At 53.8% G+C, this 20,856-nt stretch overlaps 1 protein-coding gene across 3 annotated transcripts in view; it reads left to right on the top strand.

Moving 5' to 3' along the window:
• The window catches only part of CRISPLD2 (cysteine rich secretory protein LCCL domain containing 2), a 156,407-nt gene that overhangs the window by 12,351 nt on the left and 123,200 nt on the right, over nucleotides 1-20,856 (top strand). For all 3 annotated transcript variants that reach the window (XM_064383365.1, XM_064383364.1, XM_064383366.1), the window contains exons 2-4: nucleotides 8,038-8,351; nucleotides 15,695-15,813; nucleotides 20,350-20,482. In XM_064383365.1, the coding sequence (XP_064239435.1) occupies nucleotides 8,112-8,351; nucleotides 15,695-15,813; nucleotides 20,350-20,482 (492 nt within the window). In that variant the 5' untranslated portion in view covers nucleotides 8,038-8,111. The remainder of the gene's footprint in view (nucleotides 1-8,037; nucleotides 8,352-15,694; nucleotides 15,814-20,349; nucleotides 20,483-20,856) is intronic.

Consider the following 20,856-nt stretch of genomic DNA (forward strand, 5'->3'; position numbering starts at 1 on the left):
GGGATGAGCTGTGGGAACAGTGTGTGCAAAAGCAGGAGTTGGCACAGGCTGGGAGCTGACGGCTGACAGTCTAAGTCCTGAGATTCATCTTTCTGGCAGATTCTCCTAAACACAAAGCGCTCGCAGCCCAGGCCAGTGACGCAGTGAGCCTCAGCCCAGTTCCCTCTCCCTCACTCACTTCTGAGTGTTGAGCACGATGGTGGCCAAGACATAACCGTCAGGGAGACCCCTCGTTAGACCTGGACACATGGTTTGCTGATCCCCTAAATGTCCACAAAGCTTTGGCCAGGGTAGAGGGGTACAGGTGGAGAGCTCGCAGTGCAAACAAGCCATGCTGAAAGTCCCCCAAACTTGTGGAAAGCTTGATTTCAAGTCTTGGTCCTACTTTAAACTAGCCACACCGTCTCCTAAATGGCAGTCTCCTGGACTCAGTCGTACTTTCTGTAAAATGGGGCTGAAAACAGCCACCTCCCTGGTAGAGTCCAAATGCATCTCAAGGCTCTGGGCAATGCGGGAGGAGTTTGGCTCCCGCCGCCTTGATCTGCCAGGCATGGGTTTCACCATTGACCCTGGGACCTGAAAGCTCTGTCCGTTCCCGTCCCAGCCTCTGCTGTGTGCTAAAATCTGGTGTGTTCTCATGAGGACTTGGAACCGTTATCTGATTTGTGGTCTTATGGACTCAGTTTTGCAACTCTGGCAAAAGAGAACAAAGTCTTCCAGAGAGCTTTTCTGCTGTTTTGTCCCTCGGTCCCCAGCAGATATTTTGTTATCAGTGAGTGGCCGCAGACAGGATGCAGGGGCTTGTCTCTAGGAATGACGTGTGCACTCGGCCCCACCTGGGAGCATCAGGGTTAGGAGAGCAGGGCTGGAGTCAAAGCGTGAGCTCTTCCAGGACATTAGGAAAACTGCCTGGGCCAGGGCAGCTGGAGAGCTCTCTGCAGGGGGCATCCATCTGTCTGAGGTCAGAGGTTGGAGGTCAGCTGGGTCAAAGGCAAGTGGGCAGCACCAATGAGGGTGGGCGTGTTTGCGTTGGTGGGATGTCGCCATGATGCGAGGGTCTTTGTCTCCCATCGGGGGGTGACACATTGGTGCCTTCTCATCAGCAGAGGCACCACGTGACCCTGGAGGCCTGTACCCCAGGTCCCCCTGCCCAGCAGCCGTCCCAAGACGCAGAAGAGGGTGGAAAACTTCAGGGCAAAATTCAGTTGTTTTGTTTGGAGAGCCCTTCCCCCTGCATGGGTGGGGAGGGGCTTGGGATTTTCAAATCCAGTGGGAAACCCACTCCGGGGAGGTAAGGAGGCCACAACGCCAGGGGCACACCTGGGCCCTGAGATGGGAAGAGCTGTGTCTGTGCTCCAGACTTGCCGCTCGCCCTGTGAAGCTTCCTTAAATTCCATGGACTTCGGCCGCGGTGTCTCACACCTGTAATCCCAGCACTTTGGGAGGCCGAGGCGGGCGGATCACCTGAGGTCGGGAGTTCCAGACCAGCCTGACCAACATGGAAAAACCCCACCTTTACTAAAAATACAAAATTAGCCGGGCGTGGTGGCACATGCCTGTAACTCCAGCTCTTGGAAGGCTGAGGCAGGAGAATCACTTGAACCTGGGAGGCAGAGGTTGCTGCAAACCAAGATCGTGCCATTGCACTCCAGCCTGGGCAACAAGAGCAAAACTCTGTCTCAAAAAAAGAAATCCAGGGGCTTCAGTCTCCTCATCTGTAGAGTGGGAGAGATGGAGCCCAGCTCTGGAAATTCGGGAGCGTAAGAGGAGGTCACGGAGGGTGGGAGGGGTCATGGAGGTCAGGCGCTCACACCAACACTGGCGAAGGGCAGGTCTTCCCCGCTGGCGAGAGCACCTCCTTGGTGTTGGCAACCCCAGGTGACCTGGGGCCCTTGGAGGTCTGTCCCATCTGGAAAGAGTTTTCGTTGTCAGTGGAAAAGGGGCAGAAGTGCTTCGGCCCCAGTTCGGACTGAGCTGTCTCGGCAGCGGGGGTGGGATGGGCAGTGTGGGCCAGGGCTGTGGGCACTGCCCCTGTGAACTGGGCCTCAGGCAGTTGGCTTATGGCTTTGGCAGATGGCACCAGCCAGGTTCCTGCCAGGACCCCGGCCTCGGCCTCCTACCTTGCCTGTGGCTTCCCTGTCCCTTCTTTACAAGAGCCAGGGGCATGTTTGGAAGCAGTCCTGTCCACCCATGTGTTATCTGATGTGTGTGGGTCTGTTAAGCCGGCTACAGCAAAGTACCACAGGCTTAAACAATAGGAATTTAGCTTCCCACAGTTCTGGAGCCAGAAGTCTAAGAACAAGGTGCTGGCCGGGCTGCTTTCTCCCAGGGCCTCTCTCTGTGGCTGGCAGATGGCGTCTTCTCCCTGTGTCCTCAAGCGGTTGTCCTCTGCATGAGTCTGGGTCCTACTCTCCTCTAGTAAGGACACGAGTCAGCTTGGTTAGGGCCCAGCCTCATGCCCTCACGTTACCTTCATCACCTCCATATAGGCCCTGTCCCCAAATGCGTCACATTCGGAGGTCCTGGGCGTTAAGGCTCCAACATGTGACTTCGGGGAAGTGCAGCTCAGCCCATCGCTGTGTGCTTGTTCCTGGGCGCCCAGCACTGGGCTCTGGGGGTACAGACTGGAATGAGGCGCTGGCCCTTTTATGATTACTTTTCTGTTTTTTTTTTTTCTCCTTTGAGATGGATTTTTGCTCTTGTTGCCCCGACTGGAGTGCAGTGGCACAATCTCGACTCACAGAAACCTCTGCCTCCCCAGTTCAAGCGATTCTCCTGCCTCAGCCTCTTGAGTAGCTGGGATTACAGGCATGCGCCACCACGGCCGACTAATTTTGTATTTTTAGTAGAGATGGGATTTCACGATGTTGGCCAGGCTGGTGTCCAACTTCTCAGGTGATCCACCCGCCTTGGCCTCTCAAAAGTGCTGGAATTACAGGCATGAGCCACCGAGCCCGGCCCTGATTTTGTGTTTTTAGTAGAGATGAGGTTTCACAATGCTGGCCAGTTTGGTGTCGAACTTCTCAGGTGATCCACCTGCCTCACTCTCCCAAAGTGCTGGGATTGCAGGCATGAGCCACCACGCCTGGCCTATGGTTGCTTTTCTGCTTAACGTCTTCTGTGTTCTGCAGCCCAAATGTGGCAGGAGCCATCCAGATCTGGAGGCGCCTCGTCCCCTCCCCAGCAGGGACCCCCACCCCCAGGCCCACTGGGCTGAAGTCAGGCCTAACTACTTTCAGACCCAATAGCACTTGGCATGCCACCCAACATGGCAGGCCTGTGTTTGCCCAGGTTGGTGGCTTTTGTAGGACACATGAGGGCACTTGGAGAACCCTACCCCCTCACCCCCACTTTCTTCTCTCTCTTTCCTTCTATTCTCTTCCAGTGTGGAGGTTTGCCTAAACCCCCTGGTCCTCCCAACTCTCAAGCACCAGCTGAGACTTCATAAATTCTCTCTGGAATCCTTAGAGCAGGACCAGCCTCTGAGCCATGGAAGTCCCTTTAACATTCAGAACGAAGGTGGATCTCCCGGGATCACTCACGCTGTTTCAGGGGGACGTGCCAGAGGACTCATTTGAAAACAGCATTTGTCTCCTCCTGTTTTCACGCTTTGGCGTTTTGTTTTATTTTGTTAAGCACAGGTTGGCCCTCCCTAACGTGAAAATCCAAAATCCGAAATGCTTCAAAATCCAAAACTTTTTGAGCACTGCCCCGAAGCCACATGGAAAATTCCACACCTGACCTTGTGTGATAGGGTGCAGTCAAAACACAGGCAAAACTTTATTCCGTGCACAGAATCATTTTGACATGTTGGATAAAATTACCTTCAGGCTATGTGTATAAGGTGTCTCTCAAACATAATCAAATTTTGTGTTTAGACTGGGTCTTATCCCTAAGATATCTCATTATTAACTTGCAAATATGCCAAAATCTGAAAAATCCAAAATCTGAAACACTTCTGGACCCAGGTGTTTTGGATGGGGGATACTCAGCCTGTAATACTTAAGAAAATAGAAAGTCGACAGGTGCAGAGCATAGGCCTGCCACAGAGGTCCTGCAGACGCCTCCCCTGGCTGCCATCTCACACTCCCTGGCAACTCCGCCTCGTCACCTAACATGAACAGATGTCAGCATCTTGCCATATTTGCTTGAGATTTAAAAAACAGAAATAAGGACCAGGTGCAGTGGCCCCTGCCTATGATCTCAGCCCTTTGGGAGGCTGAGCTAGGTGACTGCTTGAGCCCAGGAGTTTAAGACCAGCCTGAGCAACATGGTGAAGCCCCCATCTCTAAAAAAATAAACAAAAAAAATAGCTGGGCCTGGTGGTGCACACCTGTAGTCCCAGCTACTCAGGAGGCTGAGGTGGGAGGATCACTTGAGCCCAGGAAGTCAGGGCTGCAGTGAGCTGTGATTGTGCCACTGTACTCTAGCCTGGGTGACAGAGCGAGACCCTGTCTCAAGAAAAAAATTGAAATAAGATATTAAAGGTAAAGATGAAGGCTCTCGTTTTCTCTTCCCTACTTCTCATCCTCTACTTCAGAGTCAGTCCCCACCATGAACTTTCTCTGAATTCAGTCCTGGTTTTATGACGCACACATACACACCATATACATATACAAACACATGTACACAAACACACATACATGTTTATCTGTACATACACATATGTGTCCGCCCCTGGCCACATCGCAGGGGGCAGGGCTGTTCTCCCTCCCTGCTCGGGACTCACCTGCCTCTTCCCGCCCTGCCCGCACAGGGACATCACCCACATGCCCCAGCTCTCAGACCCTGCACCTCTGTGTCCCAGGCCACAACAAGGGTCCTTTCACCCCCCACCTCCATTTCCAATGAGCGGGATCCTCTGGATTCTTCTGTTTCTTGAGTCGGGCCCCCCTTTATCAGCAGCCTCTGCCCGTGTCTCTGATTGCCTCCTGCGGCAATTAAACATGTTCTTTTTATCCCTGCCCGACTTCTCTCCTCTCCCAGCTCCTGGCCCCCGGCCCAGGGCCGCTCTTACTCTTTTTACTCTGTTCCCCGGAGGCTAGTATGCAACGAGCACCCAAATGGGAGAGGTTTGGGAATGAGGGTTTTTGTCTCTTTGTTAGTGAAGGTAGGAAACATGTAACGTCTGGTGGCTCTTTCCCCAGAAGTTTTCGTGTTTGTACGTCGTTGTTTCCACATAATGATCATAATATGATGTGCAGTTTTGCCCTGGGCTGAGGAGCCACGTGACCCTTCCCCTGGCTGTTGGTACCCTGCCACCTTCCCAGTGTAGCCGTCACTTGCTAAACATCCTGAAATGGATCTGTGCTCTGTATTGATTACTTTAGAATTCTACACACAATAAAATAGTTATATGTTTTTAAACTTGCACAAATAGCAGCAGTAGCATCATGTTCTACAACTTGCTTTCGAAACTCAATACTATGCTGAGATTTCTTTGTGCTGATGCTCGCACGGCCCGAGCCCTCCCTTTTACCTGCTGTGTAATATTCCACCACGCACCCCTGCCCCACATTCTGGGCACACTGTGTTTACCAGTCCCCCTACTGATAACCATCTGAGTGGCGCCTACCAGTGATTTAGACCAGAATGGGGTCTTCATCTCGTGGGGTCACAGCAGAGTTGCGTCAGCAGTTTATACTTTGTGCCTTTGGGAGTCCCTGCTCCTCCCGTGGCCTAAATGTGGAGTAAAACAAGCAGAGCATCGTGCAGACACCAGGGGGACGCCCCGTGACGCTGATTACCGCGCTGCCAACCTCAGCCCAGCGTCAGAGTCTTCTGGCATCTCTTCCTTGAGCCTGGCCGCCTGCAGCTGGGAATGCTCATATATGGTAGTGTGACTAACCTGAGAGCGATCGGGGATCCTGAGAAGTTCTGCATTCTTGGTGCTTCCCAGGGGGACGAGTGAGCATGCAGAGGTCCTCCCCCGCGGTCTCAGGCTCTGCTTTGGAGGAGGGCAGCCCTGTCTGCCCACTGCAAAGCAAGCCAAGCCTCTCCTCTCCACATGGGGTTATTTTTGTCAGGGGCACAGCCTCAGTCAGGACCCTGGAGAGTTTCCAGGGGTCAGGAATGGGAACCACACCGTTCCCATAGCTCTTTGGCTCAGCCTCTGCCGCCTGGTGCCAACGTTTCTGCTTCCTGGGATGCCCATCTTGGCCTCCATCCCCTCTGGGCCTTGATCTACGTCTCCTCTGAGGATGCCCTCCTGGCACTGGCACTGTCCCAGCCAACTTCAGTAAACACTGGTCAGTGCTATGGGCGTGAAGACCAGGGAAGACTCCCATTTGAAGAACTGAGCCCCGGGGAGTTCTGACGGGTCAGCTTGAGGCACGGCCACCACGCTACCCCTCCAGACGGAGCCCCTTCCTCTGGCCCCTGAGGGCCCGGCCCTGTCTTTACAGTCAGCTTTGTCCTGCCATGTGAGGACTGAGGGTTTCCTCTTTTCTCCCTGACCTGACTGTGAGCTCCTTGAGGCCAGGGGCAGAGTCCTCTTCATCTTGGCATCCCTAGACATCATCTCAGAGTGCAGCACAAAATAAGGCGCTGGATGGAGGTAACTCGGTGGCCCTGACTCTCCCCAGGGAGTAAAGCAGACAGGAGGGGTGTGAGTGGACACACTTGTTCAAGCCCTTTTATCTTATTGGGCCAATAACATACATTTTTCAGATGGCAAGCCAGGAGGAGGAGGTCTGCAGTTCGTGTCCCTATAATGGAGGGGAGATAGGTGGCCCTCAGGGACATAGGAGCCAAGGTAGCTTCTGGAACATTCTGGATCTTTGGAATCATCATTTCGAATCTCAATGTCTCTGCTCACCAGGATGCTGGGCCTGGGCTTGTCATGTCGCCGCCACACTAAACCACAGCTTTCTTATCTGTGAAACGGGGATGGGTTGTCATGGTGATTGAGAATGTTGGAAACAGATGCTTGGTGCCACAAAGAAAAATTAGCACTGAGACAAAGGATCTCTTAGCAAAGCAATTTTTACTTCCTGGACTGCAGGACGGGTACCCTTCTAGCCATCTTGCCACGAGAGTACAATGAACAAAGGAAAAGTAGACATACGTATCCTTTACGCATTTGGGGTCGTCCTTACTGCTGTGTTTGATTTCCATTGGCTGGAGCCAGACTATACAATTTAAACTAAAACCTGATTGACTGACAACTTCAAACTTTTCTAAACAGGTAAGGGGCATAGGCTGTGAGCTGGGACATACCTGTGAGCGCATCCAGCACAGATATCTTGGTTAAAGTACAAGGACGTAGAATGTACTACGTGCCTGTAAGCATGGCATGTCTAACAGCTGCATAGGACAGGGCTTAACAAAGAGTTATTAGCAAATTTATTCTTTAACAAGAAAGGAAACTTTGAAGAGGACGTTTTTTTATTTCCCACAGGGAATAACGTAAACGGCCAGGCTGCTTAGGTGCTTACGAAGGGTTTTCTAATGGAACAAAACTCTGAGTCCTTGGCTGGACTCTGTTCTGGGCAGCTGTGTCTTAGTGTGCGGCAGATGTGTGGGTGGGCCCGGGGCGAGGGCCGTGATCAGAGAAGCCATGTGTCTGTCAATCACTATTGGTAAACCAAGTCTCATTACACAGGGCCTAGAAGTTTCTATCAACGTTGGTCACAGAGCACCCTTTGGTGATGGGAAATGATGTTACCAATCCCCTTAGGGGCAGGAGATAGAAGCTAATTTGTGCCAGAGATTCACCTGAGTCCTGAATGAGTAAGGGATGCTGACTCAGAATTAGAAAATACAGGGACTCTCTCAAGGGAAACTGGAGTCTGGGAGGACCTGTTCTGGGTTATCCTCTTTGGAACCCAGTCAGCTTGCCTCGCTGGAAACCCTTGGCATAAATCCCAGCTCCACCACTTCCTGTCAGTGGGACCTTGGCTGTTTAGCTTCTGTGAGCCTCCGTTTCCATATCTGCAAAATGGAGAGTGTTGTTCGTGCTGCGTTCGCTGCTCCAGCCCACGCTGTGACTGACTCCTACTAACGTGACTTTTCCCACCGCCCTCTGCTTCCTTTCAGAGTTCGAGTGCCCAGCTGTGCCCCAGGAGCCCAGGCTGCCCTGTCAGTGCCATAGTTGCCGCAGGAGTGGAGCCATGAGCTGTGTCCTAGGCGGTGTCATCCCCTTGGGGCTGCTGTTCCTGGTCTGTGGATCCCAAGGCTACCTCTTGCCCAATGTCACTCTCTTAGAGGAGCTGCTCAGCAAATACCAGCACAATGAGTCTCACTCGCGGATCCGCAGGGCCATCCCCAGGGAGGACAAGGAGGAGATCCTCATGCTTCACAACAAGCTTCGGGGCCAGGTGCAGCCTCCAGCCTCCAACATGGAGTACATGGTGAGAGCCGGCTCCGGCCACAGAGGCTGGCACAGGGGGTGGGGCCCAGGCCACCAGCCTGCTCTGATCCCCAGCCGGTGTGCGATGGCTGGCTTGGGGTCTCCTCTGGGAGGTGAGCATCCTGACTCTGTTCTATTCTGTTTGTTTGGTTTGAGACAGGGTCTCGCTCTGCCACCGAGGCTGGAGTGCAATGGTGCAATCATCATGCCCTGAAACCTCAGACTTCCAGGGTTAAGCGATCCTGCTTCAGCCTCCCAATTAACTGGAACTATAGGCACACACCATGGTGCCCAGCTAGATTTTAAATATTTTGTAGAGATGGGGGTCTTGCTTTGTTGCCCAGGCTGGTCTTGAACTGCTAGGCTCCAGCGATCCTCCTGTCTCAGACTTCCCAAGTGCTAGGATTATAGGCACGAGCCACCATGTCTGGCTCTGGCTGTGTTCTTAACATGCTGCCGAAACAATACACGTGGGTTCCCTGTGCAGAGCCTGCCTCACTGCCTTCATGTCACTCTTGGTAGCTCCACTGGGAGCACAGCTCTCAGCTCTTCCTACCTGGAGGCCCTCCTGGAGGCAGAGTGGGGATGAGCCCAGGGCCGGGCTTTGCTGATACTGATCTCGGCTCTGCCACAGGCTAGCTGCATGACCTTGACACCTCCTTAGCCAGTGTGAGTCTCCCTTCCCCTTTTGAGAGTACTTCCTCGCGTGGTTCCCCTTACGGTGAGATGAGTTGAGGCTGTGAAGGGTCCAGCACAGACTAACCCTGCCTCCCTTGACCCCTAGTCTTTGCTAACCAGGAAGGAGCCAATGCTGACAGAAGACAGCCAAGGTCAACCCTCCTGGGCGCCTGTTATGGGTGTTCTAGGTGTGGTTGGAGGATGCTGCCATTTGTCCCCCAGTTCCGGTGTGGAAACTTCCTTCCTGGCTGGTTTTCCAGAATGACAGGGAAGTGGACCACAGTCTTCTAGGGTCACTCCTTGTCCACCAACCAGGAGCCTCCACGTTGTCCATCCATCAGCTATGAATGGCTTTTTAAACAAACTCACGTTCCAGCCTGGGTAACATGGCAAAACCCTGTCTCTACAAAAAATCCAAAAGTCAGCTGGGCGCAGTGGTGCACACCTGTAGTTCCAGCTACTGGGGGATGGGAGCTGAGGAAGGAGGATCGCTTGAGCCCAGGAGGTTGAGGCTACACTGAGCTGAGACTGTGCCACTGCACTCCAGCCTGGGTGACAGAGCAAGATCCTGTCTCAAAAAAACAGACTGGGCATGCCTGTAATCCCAGCACTTTGAGAGACCGAGGCGGGTGGATCACCTGAGATTGGGAGTTCAAGACCAGCCTGACCAACATTGAGAAACCCCATATCTACCAAAAATACAAAATTAGCCAGGCGTGGTGGCACATGCCTGTAATCCCAGCTACTCGGGAGGCTGAGGCAGGAGAATCACTTGAACCCGGGAGGCGGAGGATGCAGTGAGCTGAGATTGCATCATTGCACTCTAGCCTGGGCAACAAGAGCAAAACTTGGTCTCAAAAAAAAAAAAAATCCACATCTCTCCCAGAGTCTGAGTCTTTGCCACTTTGGGGTACAGACATTGTCATGTCTTAGGAATGCACCCGTGGTCCCAGCTGTGACTGCTCTGATAGACATGATGCAGCCTCATCTGCATCTTTAAAGCTGCGGTCACGTTCCTTTGTCACAGGCTGAGCTGGCCCGGGTGATGACCCCTGTCTCCCCAGCAAAGCTGCCACGGAGGGTCATGGCATGAGTGTGGAGTGGCTATTACGTGCTGCGTGCACTGTGTCCTCTTTAATCCTGGAATACAGAAAGTATTAGCGCGAATTTGCGGAGGAGAAAACTGACGCTCAGAGAGGTTCACCTTTAAAAGACTTGCACAAACCACGCAGCTACAAACGGTGAGGCTGTGATTCAAAGCCGCCCTGCCTGTCCCCAAAGCCTGCACATAGTAGATGTTAATACGTATTTATTGTTTCTGCTTGTTTTTGAGACAGAGTCTCTCTCTGTCGCCCTGGCTGGAGTGCAGTGGTGCCATCTCGCCTCACTGCAACCTCGAGTTCCCGGGTTCAAGCGATTCTTCTGACTCAGCCTTTTGAGTAGCTGGGATTCCAGGTGCCCACCACCAGGCCCAGCTAATTTTTTGTGTTTTTAGTAGAGATGGGGTTTCACCATGTTGGCCAGGCAGGTCACGAACTCCTGATCTCAAGTGATCCTCCCACCTCGGCCTCCCAAAGGGCTGGGATTATAGGCATGAGTCTCCGTGCCCAGCCTATACATATTTATTGAGTGTGTGGGTAAGAGGCAGGCTGGCCTCCCGGCTCTGCTGCTCTGCCTTCCACACACCTGGGATTTAATCAACTGGTGAATTCTATGCATTTTTAAGTGCCTCTCGCATGCCCAGCAGACCGTGGGATTCTGGCGATAAAGAGGTGGACAAAGCAGATGAGTCCCTGTCCTCACAGCACTTCCGGACCAGTGTAGCCGGGAGGTATTCGTGGAGCACCTTTGATGTGCCAGGCACTGTCCTGGATTCCGGGAGGAGCCATGATTACGAGTTGTGCAGAGTTAGCTGAAGAAGTATGGGGAGCTGCAAGAAAGAACGTTAGGTGTGGGAGAACCCAGACTGAGCTGGAGGGTGAGGGTGGCCCGCTCCGTGGACGAGCCATCTCAGTTAAGGCCTGAAGAGTGAGAGTGCTTGAGCAAGCATGCAGGGAAGGGTGTTCTGGGCAGAGGGAACAGAAGTTGTGAAAGCCACCACTGCCTTGTGAGTCTCTTTCCTTAAGGAGAGAAAAGCTTGGGTTCTCAGAGGAGCTCTCAAAAATCCAGCAGGGCCATGGCTCATTTCTCAGGGAGTGAGGTCATTGGAAGAGGTCAGAGAGGCAGGCAGGGGCAAAGCACACAGGGCTTTGAGGTTAGGTGAGGAGCCTGCCTTTTAGTCTATGAGGAATAGGGTTTTGGTATTACTGAAATGGTGAAAATGAAAAAATAAGAAGAAACAGGGTTTTTTTGCAGGGGAGGATACATTTATGACTGTGAAGCACTCCTTTTTTTTTTTTTGAGATGTAGTTTCGCTCTTTCACCCAGGCTGAAGTGGCATGATCTTGGTTCAGGGCAACCTCTGCCCCGTGGGTTCAAGCGATTCTCCTGCCTCAGCCTCCCAAGTGTCTGGGATTATAGGCACCTGCCACCACGCCTGGCTAATTTTTGTATTTTTAGAGACAGGGTTTGCCATGTTGGCCAGGCTGGTCTTTAACTCCTGACTTCAGGTGATCCACATACCTTGGCCTCCCAAAGTGCTGGGATTCCAGGCGTGAGCTCAGCTGGCAGTGAAGGACGTCTCCTGTGCAGGGGAGAGCATTGCAGGGCCCAGTGGGAGGCAGCGAGGCTGCTGGGAGGTGGCTCTGACAGGCAGGCGATAGGCAGGTGAGGGGTGATGGGGCAGGACTTGGGTGGGAGATGGGGAGTGAAGAACAAGAGCCCCTCCAAAGAACTGGGAGGCATTGCCCACAGGTCTGGGCAACGCTGGCTTTCTCTTTGGGCTTTCTCTCTTTCTCCAAGCTCTGGAGGCACTGTGCGAAAGGCTCCTGGGAGCAGAGCAACCCAGCCTGAGGGCTGCTTCTGAAGGGGTGGAGCAGAGGCTGGAAGACCTGCAAGTCTTCCCCCAGAGCCTCCAGCTCTCCCTCCTGTCTGCTTTCGCCTGAACAGGCTCCCTTCCTCTTCTAAGTCCTCCCTGCCTCCCTCCCTTCCTTCTCTCCTCCCTCCCTTCCTTCCTTCCTCCCTCCCTCCCTCCCTTCCTTTCTTCCTCCCTCCCTCCCATCCTTCCTTCCTTCCCTCCTTCCTTCCCTCCCTCCTTTCTTCCTTCCTTTCTTCCTCCCTCCCACCCTCCCTCCCTCCCTTCCTTCCCTCCCTCCCTCCTTCCTTCCTTCCTCCTTCCCTCCCTCCCTCCCTTCCTTCCTGTCTTTCTTTCTGCCTTTCTTTCTTTTTCTTTCAATAGTCTCACTATGTCACCCAGGCTGGAGTGCAATGGCGCAATCTCGGCTCACTGCAATCTCCACCTCCCAGGTTCAAGCGATTCTCCTGCCTCATACTCCTGAGTAGTGGAGATTACAGGCACCCACCACCACGCCTGGCTAATTTTTGTATTTTTAGTAGAGGCAGAGTTTCATCGTGTTTGCCAGGCTGGTCTCGAACTCCTGACCTCAAATGATCCACCCACCTCAGCCTCCCAAAGTGCTGGGATTACAGGCATGAGCCACCGCGCCCAACGTTAGTTTTTCTTTTTCACCCCCCGTTTCTAAGAGCAGAGGGGGCTTGTTGGAAAATGCTGTTGGAAGAGTTGCTTTACGAGAAATGAAAGGGGCCACAGGAACGTTGAGACCCATGGAATGTCCCATCCGCGCAACCCTGGTGGCTTGGCCTTGGTCCTTGTGGGGCAACGATGCCCCACGTCTCTCTGGAGAGGTTGTTGGCACCTGGGACTGGAGCTTGACTGAGCTGCCACCCCCAGGATCCCAGATGCTTCCTGCCACCTGGTCTGGAGCAGGCCAGGTTCATGCGGGTCTTTTTCTCCCTGAACTGTGCGGTCCTCCGGTTTCACGCCAGACTTAGCGCCAGTGAAAGGAGCTTCTTTGCAGCAGGGAATCAGGCTGCCCAGCAGCCATAGGGGGCCTTTCATGTTTTCCTATTTGCTGACTTGGTGATGTTTCAGGATTGGAGTTGGGATCTGGGTCCTTTGGTCTAAAATGCTGGCCTGCTGGGGAGGCTGAGCCTTCATGGATGTTACTGAGGCTGCCTCAGAGCAGGGAGGCTGAAAGGAAGGGAAGGCAGAGGCCCCGCCACTCAGCCCAGCGCCTTCAGCCCTATACTGCCTTGCCCCTCTGCTCTTGTTCACACCCAAATGGCAATGCAGATTTGAGAGGGCGCCTCCGAAACGTGGCTTCCTGCTAAACCCTGCCCGCTGTGGCTTCACGCCACAGTCCTTCCAAACAGCCTTAGCACTGAAGGTGGATTCTAAAACCCCAAAGAGTTGAGCAGCCTGTTCTGACGTATTAGGAGTGGACAGGCTCTGGAGCCAGACTGCCTGCCTCTCCAGCTCTGTCCCTGGCCAACTGTGTGACTTCAGGCAGATTGCTTAGCCTGTCTGTTTATATTCTCACCTGCACGATGGGAACAAGAAACCGTTTCTCACAGGGCTGTTTGGAGGGGTGATGAGGTAAGGCATGATCAGTTCTAAGCAAACATTAACACTGTTATTATTTAGTATATTGCATTAGCATATTTCAGTAACTTATTATTTTAGCGGGGTGGGTCTGGCACTTGGTTACAGTATGCAAAGCAGGAAGAGCCCCCTTTGTAGCCAGACAAGAGGGGGCTGTCAAAGCCTTCCTGGCTGTGTGACCTCGGGCAGGTGACTTCACCTCTCTGAGACTCGAGATTTCTTGTCCCTTGGCGGTTGAGGAGTCTTGGTGGGACAGCGGGAGAGATGGAAGCGTGGGTGCCGTTGCGTTGGGCAGGTACTTCCTGCTGGGGGTTCCCAGGGCTAAGGCAGGACAGTCTTCCACGAGCATCTGCTGTGTACCTGGGGCTGGGTGTGCAGAGCCTGCTCAGAGCTGGAGCATCCGTTGGGAGGACTCCAGGGAGGAAGCAAAGCGTCAGTTGCCTGCTGTGAGCGGGGGCTGTCTGACGTCTGTTCTCTGCAGAGGAGAAAGGACACACTTGCTCTGTTCACGGGGTTCTGTCCCCAGGAGTCGCGTGTGTTCCTGGGGAGGCTAGGCTGCAGAGCCGGTCAGAGTCTGCCCAGACCCCTGCCCAGGCCCTGCTGATTCAGGATGGGCTGTGCTGGGAGGTGAGCAGGGCTGGGCAAGCTGAAGACGTCGCTCGTCAATTTGTTTTTATTGTGGTAAAATATACGAACTACAAAATTGACCATTTTAACCATTTTGAAGGGTGAAGTTCTGTGGTATTAAGTACACTCACACTGCAGCCATCCCTACCGTCCATCTCTGGCACTGCCTTTCCTCTCTTTTTCCCTTCCTTCCTTCCTTCTCTCTTCTTTCTTTCTTTCTTTCCTTCCTTCCTTTTTCTCTTTCTTTCTTTCTTTCTCTTTCTCAGAGTCTCATTTTGTGCAGGCCTAGCTAATTTTTTTATTTTTAGTAGAGACGGGTTTCACCACGTTGGCCAGGCTGGTCTCCAACTCCTGACCTCAAGTGATCTGCCCGCCTCGGCCTCCCAAAGTGCTGGGATGACAGGCATGAGCCACTGCCCCTGGCCATCTCGGGCACTTTCTATCTTCCGACTGAAAGGCGGCACCCATTCATCTCAGGGCCCTTCTTGCTGTGTGGCCCCGCAGGTGGCCAGTGAGAGTCTCAAATCCCCTGCAGGGGACCTCAGCTGCTTTTCCCTGCAGGCCTGAGTGCGGCTCATGTGGATAAAGCCTCCCTGACTACAGCCAGGCCCTGGGCTGGGCACCCCCTCCTAGGTTTCCCGTCCCCATGACTGTGCAAAATGAGGGCTGTGGACATGCCCACGTTACAGATTAGGACAGTGAGGCTCAGAGAGGGCAACCGCGTGCCTAGGCGCACACAGCCATTCCAGGACCTGCATTCAGAGCACCGATCCAGCGCCACACGGATAACTTATCGTTTCCAGCCCTTGGTCTAGGAATAGCATCAGCTTATTACCTGTGTGGGCCACACACAACTGCATACATGGAGACAGCTCTGGTTCCAGGGTCCTGAAGACCTGGGTTCAAGTCCTGGTTCTGCAATCGGCTGGCTGTGGGACCCAGGGAAATTGGCATTGCTTCTCCAAGCCTTGATCTGCTTGCCTGTGAAATGGGGATAAGAAGGGTCTACTTCAGAGGCCCCCTGTTAGGATGTAATGAAAAGATTGGGGTAAAGCCCAGGCCTGGTGGAACACGTGTAAGAAGAGGAAGCCGTGGTCATCGGGATGGGCTCCCAGGCCAAGCCCGTCCCTAGAGATGGCTGCTGACCTCCCCCTTTCCTTCCACACAGTCCACCACGTTAGCTTCAGAGGTCACTCAGCAGGGCCACTCCTGTTTCACAGACACTGAGGCCCAGAGAGAAGGCACCTGCCCAGGACCTCTGGCAAGTTAAGAGGCCCAACAGGAGGCCTGAGGACGGGCTTGGAGCTGGCACCTCTGGCCTGCCACGCCCCCCTGGCTCTTTAGGAAGCCGGAGATACAGCAGCAGAGCACTGGCTGTGGGCTCAGCGGGGGCCCAGGCTGGGGCGTTGCTGCATTTATATTTCTTACGCCCCTCCCTCATCCTCACCTCCTGGTGCCTGTTTCTCCTCCTCCTGCAGACCTGGGATGATGAGCTGGAGAAGTCAGCAGTGGCGTGGGCCAGCCAGTGCATCTGGGAGCACGGGCCCACCAGTCTCCTGGTGTCCATCGGGCAGAACCTGGCCGCCCACTGGGGCAGGTAAGAGCCACAAGTTCCCCTGCAGCTGTTGAAGGTCCCCACTGCCATGTGCCAGGCTCAGCACTTGTGCCCATTATCAAGTTTAGCCTGCAAAGACACCATCCATCCCATTGACATTCGGGTAAACTGAGGCTCGGCACCCAGGAACACTCCTGAGTAACTGACAAAATGTGTTCAAGCTTGGTTGGCTGACCCCAGACACTGAGGATTGATTAAAGTGTATAGTTGGGGTTTTCTTTCTTTCTTTCTTTCTTTTTTTTGAGACAGGGTCTGATTCTGTCACCCAGGATGGAGTGCAATGGCTCACTGCAACCTCCACCTCCTGGGTTCAAGAGATTGTCAGGCCTCAGCTCCCCAGTAGCCGCGACTATAGGCACATGCCAGCACGCCTGGCTACTTTTCTTATTTTTTTGGTATAGACAGAGTTTCATCATGTTGGCCAGGGTGGTCTCGAACTCCTGGCCTCAAGTGATCCACCCACCTCGGCTTCCTCCAGTGCGGGATCCATGCCCGGCCTGTAGTTTGGGTTTTCCATTCCATCTCCTGTGCTGGGTTCTTGAGTCCCTGTTCCTGTGGGGTGAGCTGCTGTGTTCGTGGTGGGTCATTTCTGTCTGGCTCCGCACATGGTTTCAGGCTGAGCCAGGTTCGTTCCACCCTGTTGGGAAGATGCCCTTTGCCTTTCCCGTGTCATCCAGCCATCAGGAGACTCATTAACTTCTCCAGACCCCCGAGGCTGCTTTGTCTGGCAGTGGTTCGTCTCCCGTAGGAGGCCTTTTGGGGAAGGCAGCCGACTGGCCTTCCCCAAAGTAACCTGGATCACGTATCTGTGCTCTCAAAGAGGTTGGAAGTCCCTCCTGGGGGCTGAGGGCTGGTCTCATTGGGGAAGTGGAAAAATGTCTTTTGGCCACACCTAGGACAACAACTAATGACCACATAAGACCAGTGAGCGTGCCAGGCCCAAGGCCAGAATGCACATCCTCAGACCCATCCAGGACGTGGACCAACATCCGTTTTGCCCTAATACTTGAAAAGTTGCACTGGGCGTTAGACAGCCTCTTAAAATGTAGGTGAGGGTTTGCTTTCACTTTGAACAGAGGGATTTCCTAGCCTGGGTTTCATCCGGCCACAGGCAGCCACACCTTCCCCTGCATCCGTGCGTTTCCAGGACAAACCCGGCAGGTGTCACGGCAGATCAGCAGCCGCGACTGCACAGAGGCAGGTCCGCGCCGTGGTTTTACTCTGCTGAAGTTAGCTTTTATAAAAACCATCTTACAATAATATGAAAGGAAAGTGTCCAAAGCGAGAGGTCTATAATTCCACTAGCTGGTTCGGCTCTTTGCATTTTTCTGGGCTCCTTTGTGGCACTTGGCTGGGCGCCGACATAGTTTTACAGCGTTGCGACTGTGGCCTGGATCGCTTTGAAATCTCTTTCTTCTTTTTTCCTTTTCATACAATATCGGGACATTTTCAAGGATACAGTGGTCATGAGTACCGCCCTGCAGACGCCCTAATGGGCCCTCTGTGGACAGGCCACGTGGACACGTCCGCTCTTGCAGACGCCCTAATGGGCCCTCTGTGGACAGGCCACGTGGACACGTCGGCTCTTGCAGACGCCCTAATGGGCCCTCTGTGGACAGGCCACGTGGACACGTGGGCTCTTGCAGACTCATTTTTGGTTTTTGCTTTTCGCTTTGTCGCACTTGAATGGTTTCATTAGGATTACTCCTGAGAAGCGGGATTGATGGGCCAAAGGGCACAGAGACTTCCCCCTTCTTAAGGAATTTTGCAACTTGCTTTGCAAACGAGCCCCCAACTCTTCACGGCACCCTGGGGCAGCCGTGGGTTCCTTTCCCCACAGCCATGCCAGCGCCAGCCTTGAGTCTGTGTGACCTCGAGCCTGCGGGAAAGCGGATGAGAGGCCAGCAGGCTTCTGCTCCTACCTCCTCCCTGTGTGCACGTCTTTCCGCAAATGGCCCCAGGGCACGCCGCTGACCGCTGACCGCTGCCATCTCTCAGTTTCCAGACAGTAATTGTTACAAGACCTCTAACTGCCTCCCTCACCACATCGCCCTTAAAAATGGTCATTTCCCCCGTGAGCATTTTCTCTTCATTGAAACCACTTTGTTTATACTCGCTGGTGACAGTGTGACCGGACTTGCACCCAGCTTGGTTATTTCCCTAGTTTAAAAAAAAAGAAAGCCTGGGCGCGCTGGCTCACACCTGTAATCCCAGCCTCCCCCACAAAAAAGACGTGAGTGTATTTAAAGATTGTGTAGAGAAAAATATTAACTAAACCACAGAGAGGGCACCCCCTGTAGCAGGAAAGAGTGAAAGCTGGAAACAAATCCAGCCTCGGAGGACAGGGCAAAGGGGTCCCTGTCGCCCCTCGAAGAGGAGCGTCCAGCCTCAGTTTCAGTGTCGTGATGGCCAGCTGCTTTCCTCAGCTGCTGGGAGACCCAAAAACGCAGACACAAAGCCAAAAGCTCATTCAAGAAAAGCCTCCAAGTGCACAGAGCTTTGCAGTCAGGTGTGCAAACACTTTAAGAAACTTTTTTTTTTTTTGAGATGGAGGCTTGCTCTGTTGCCCAGGGTGGAGTGCAATGGTGCCATCTTGGCTTACAGCAACCTCCGCCTTCCAGGTTCAAGTGATTCTCCTGCTTCAGCCTCCTGAGTAGCTGGGATCACAGGTGTACACCACCACGCCCAGCTAATTTTGTGTTTTTTTTGTAGAGACTGAGTTTTGCCATGTTCTCCAGGCTGGTCTCGAACTCTTGGTCTCAAGTGATACACTTACCACAGCCTCTCAAAGTGCTGGGATTACAGGGATAGCCACTGTGCCCAGCCTAAGAAACTTTCTTTTTTTTTTTTTTTTTGAGATGGAGTCTCCCTCTGTTGCCCAGGCTGGAGTGCAGTGGTGTGATCTCAGCTTCAGTTCACTGCAACCTCTGCCTTCTGGGTTCAAGCAATTCTCTGCCTCAACCACTGAAGTAGCTGGGATTACAGGCACGTGCCACCATGCCTGGCTAATTTTTGCATTTTTAGTAGAGACAGGGTTTCACTCTGTTGGCCAGGCTGGTCTCAAACTTCTGACCTCAAGTGATCCACCTGCCTTGGTCTCCCAACATGCCGGGATTACAGGCGTGAGCCACTGCGCTCAGCCAGAAACTTCTTATTGAAGATTTTATCAGCTGGAGCACCACCCTGGGCTCCTCCCTGTCAGAGAATCCCAGGCACCATCGACAGCTCCTGGGGCAGCCATCAGCTGCACCTGCCCCTGGACATCCTCCGTGAGGTCATCGCTTCATGCCCACCACCCCTTTGCTTCAGCCTCAGCTCCCAAGGTTGGCACCATTATTTTTATTTTATTTTATTTTATTTTATTTTGAGACAGGGTCTTGCTCTGTCACCCAGGGTGGAGTGCAGTGGTGCGATCTCAGCTCACTGCAACCTCCGCCTCCTGGATTCAAGTGATTCTCCTGCCTCAGCCTCCCATGTAGCTGGGATTGCAGGCATGCACTACCACACCCAGATAAATTTTTAATTTTTTTTTAGTAGAGATGGGGTTTTGCCATGTCGGCCAGGCTGGTCTCGAACCCCGGACCTCAGGTGATCGCTTGCCTCAGCCTCCCAACGTGCTGGGATTACAGGCGTGAGCTACCATGTTCAGCCTTAAATGAACTCACATCTTAACCAGGTTTTGTCCTGGGCAATAATATCTGTGAAATATGGGCTCATGGGCTGGGTATTCTTTCTCCAATGTACCTGAAAACAAACACTAATTGACATGAAAAAGGACTCACAGCTAGCCAGGTTAAAAGTTTCCTGCACATGCAGGTGGTATGTGGGCCACCTGGGGAGCCTAATAGAGACCCCAGGTGAGCTCCTCACTGATAATGGTTTTAAGCACCTGTACCAGGTGCTGCTGGAATCGGGGGCTGTTCCCTTGCCTCGGCCTCCCTCCCTCCTACCTGCCCATGGCGGCTGCTGGAATTGGGGGCTGTTCCCCCGCCTCGCCCTCCCTCCCACCCTCCCGTGGCTGCTGCTGGAATTGAGGGCTGTTCCCCCGCCTCGCCCTCCCTCCCTCCTACCCGCCCGTGGCTGCTGCTGGAATTGGGGGCTTTTCGCCAGCCTCGCCCTCCCTCCCACCCTCCCACCCTCCCGTGGCTGCTGCTGGAATTGGGGGCTGTTCCCCGCCTCGCCCTCCCTCCCTCCTACCCGCCCGTGGCTGCTGCTGGAATTGGGGGCTGTTCCCCCGCCTCGCCCTCCCTCCCTCCCTCCCTCCTACCCGCCCGTGGCTGCTGCTGGAATTGGGGGCTGTTCCCCTGCCTCGCCCTCCCTCCCGTGGCTGCTGCTGGAATTGGGGGCTGTTCCCCCGCCTCGCCCTCCCTCCCTCCCTCCTACCCGCCCGTGGCTGCTGCTGGAATTGGGGGCTGTTCCCCCGCCTCGCCCTCCCTCCCTCCTACCCGCCCGTGGCTGCTGCTGTCTCCATTGGCGGGTGGCAGGAGGGGCTGGGACGCAGCTGTTTCTGCTCTGCAGGTATCGCTCTCCCGGGTTCCACGTGCAGTCCTGGTATGATGAGGTGAAGGACTACACCTACCCCTACCCGAGCGAGTGCAATCCCTGGTGTCCGGAGAGGTGCTCGGGACCCATGTGCACGCACTACACGCAGGTACCTTGGGGACTGGCGGCGACCTCAGCCCTGCACCCTAATCCCAGTCGTTTACCTCCTGCCCCGATGGACTGACCAAATCTGTAAAACCTCTGTGCTGTTATTACCTTAACTTTTAAAAATTCAGTTCTATGCCAACTACAGCTGGTGGAGTAAGTTGTTTGTTAACTGGCAAAGCCAGAAACTGAGAGCGAGCACTACAAACTTTTTTTTTTTGGCTTGGAGACAGGGTCTCGCTGCCACCTGGTCTGGAGTGCAGTGGCATGATCTTAGCTCAGTGCAGCACCAAACTCCTGGGCTCAAGCAGTCCTCCCACCTCAGCCTCCTAAGTATCTGGGACTACAGGTGCGCACTACCAGGCCCAGCTAATTTTT

This window comes from Aotus nancymaae, unplaced genomic scaffold (assembly GCF_030222135.1).
Source record: "Aotus nancymaae isolate 86718 unplaced genomic scaffold, 86718_ANA_hifiasm-v0.15.2.pri h1tg000030l, whole genome shotgun sequence".
Lineage (NCBI taxonomy): Eukaryota > Metazoa > Chordata > Mammalia > Primates > Aotidae > Aotus > Aotus nancymaae.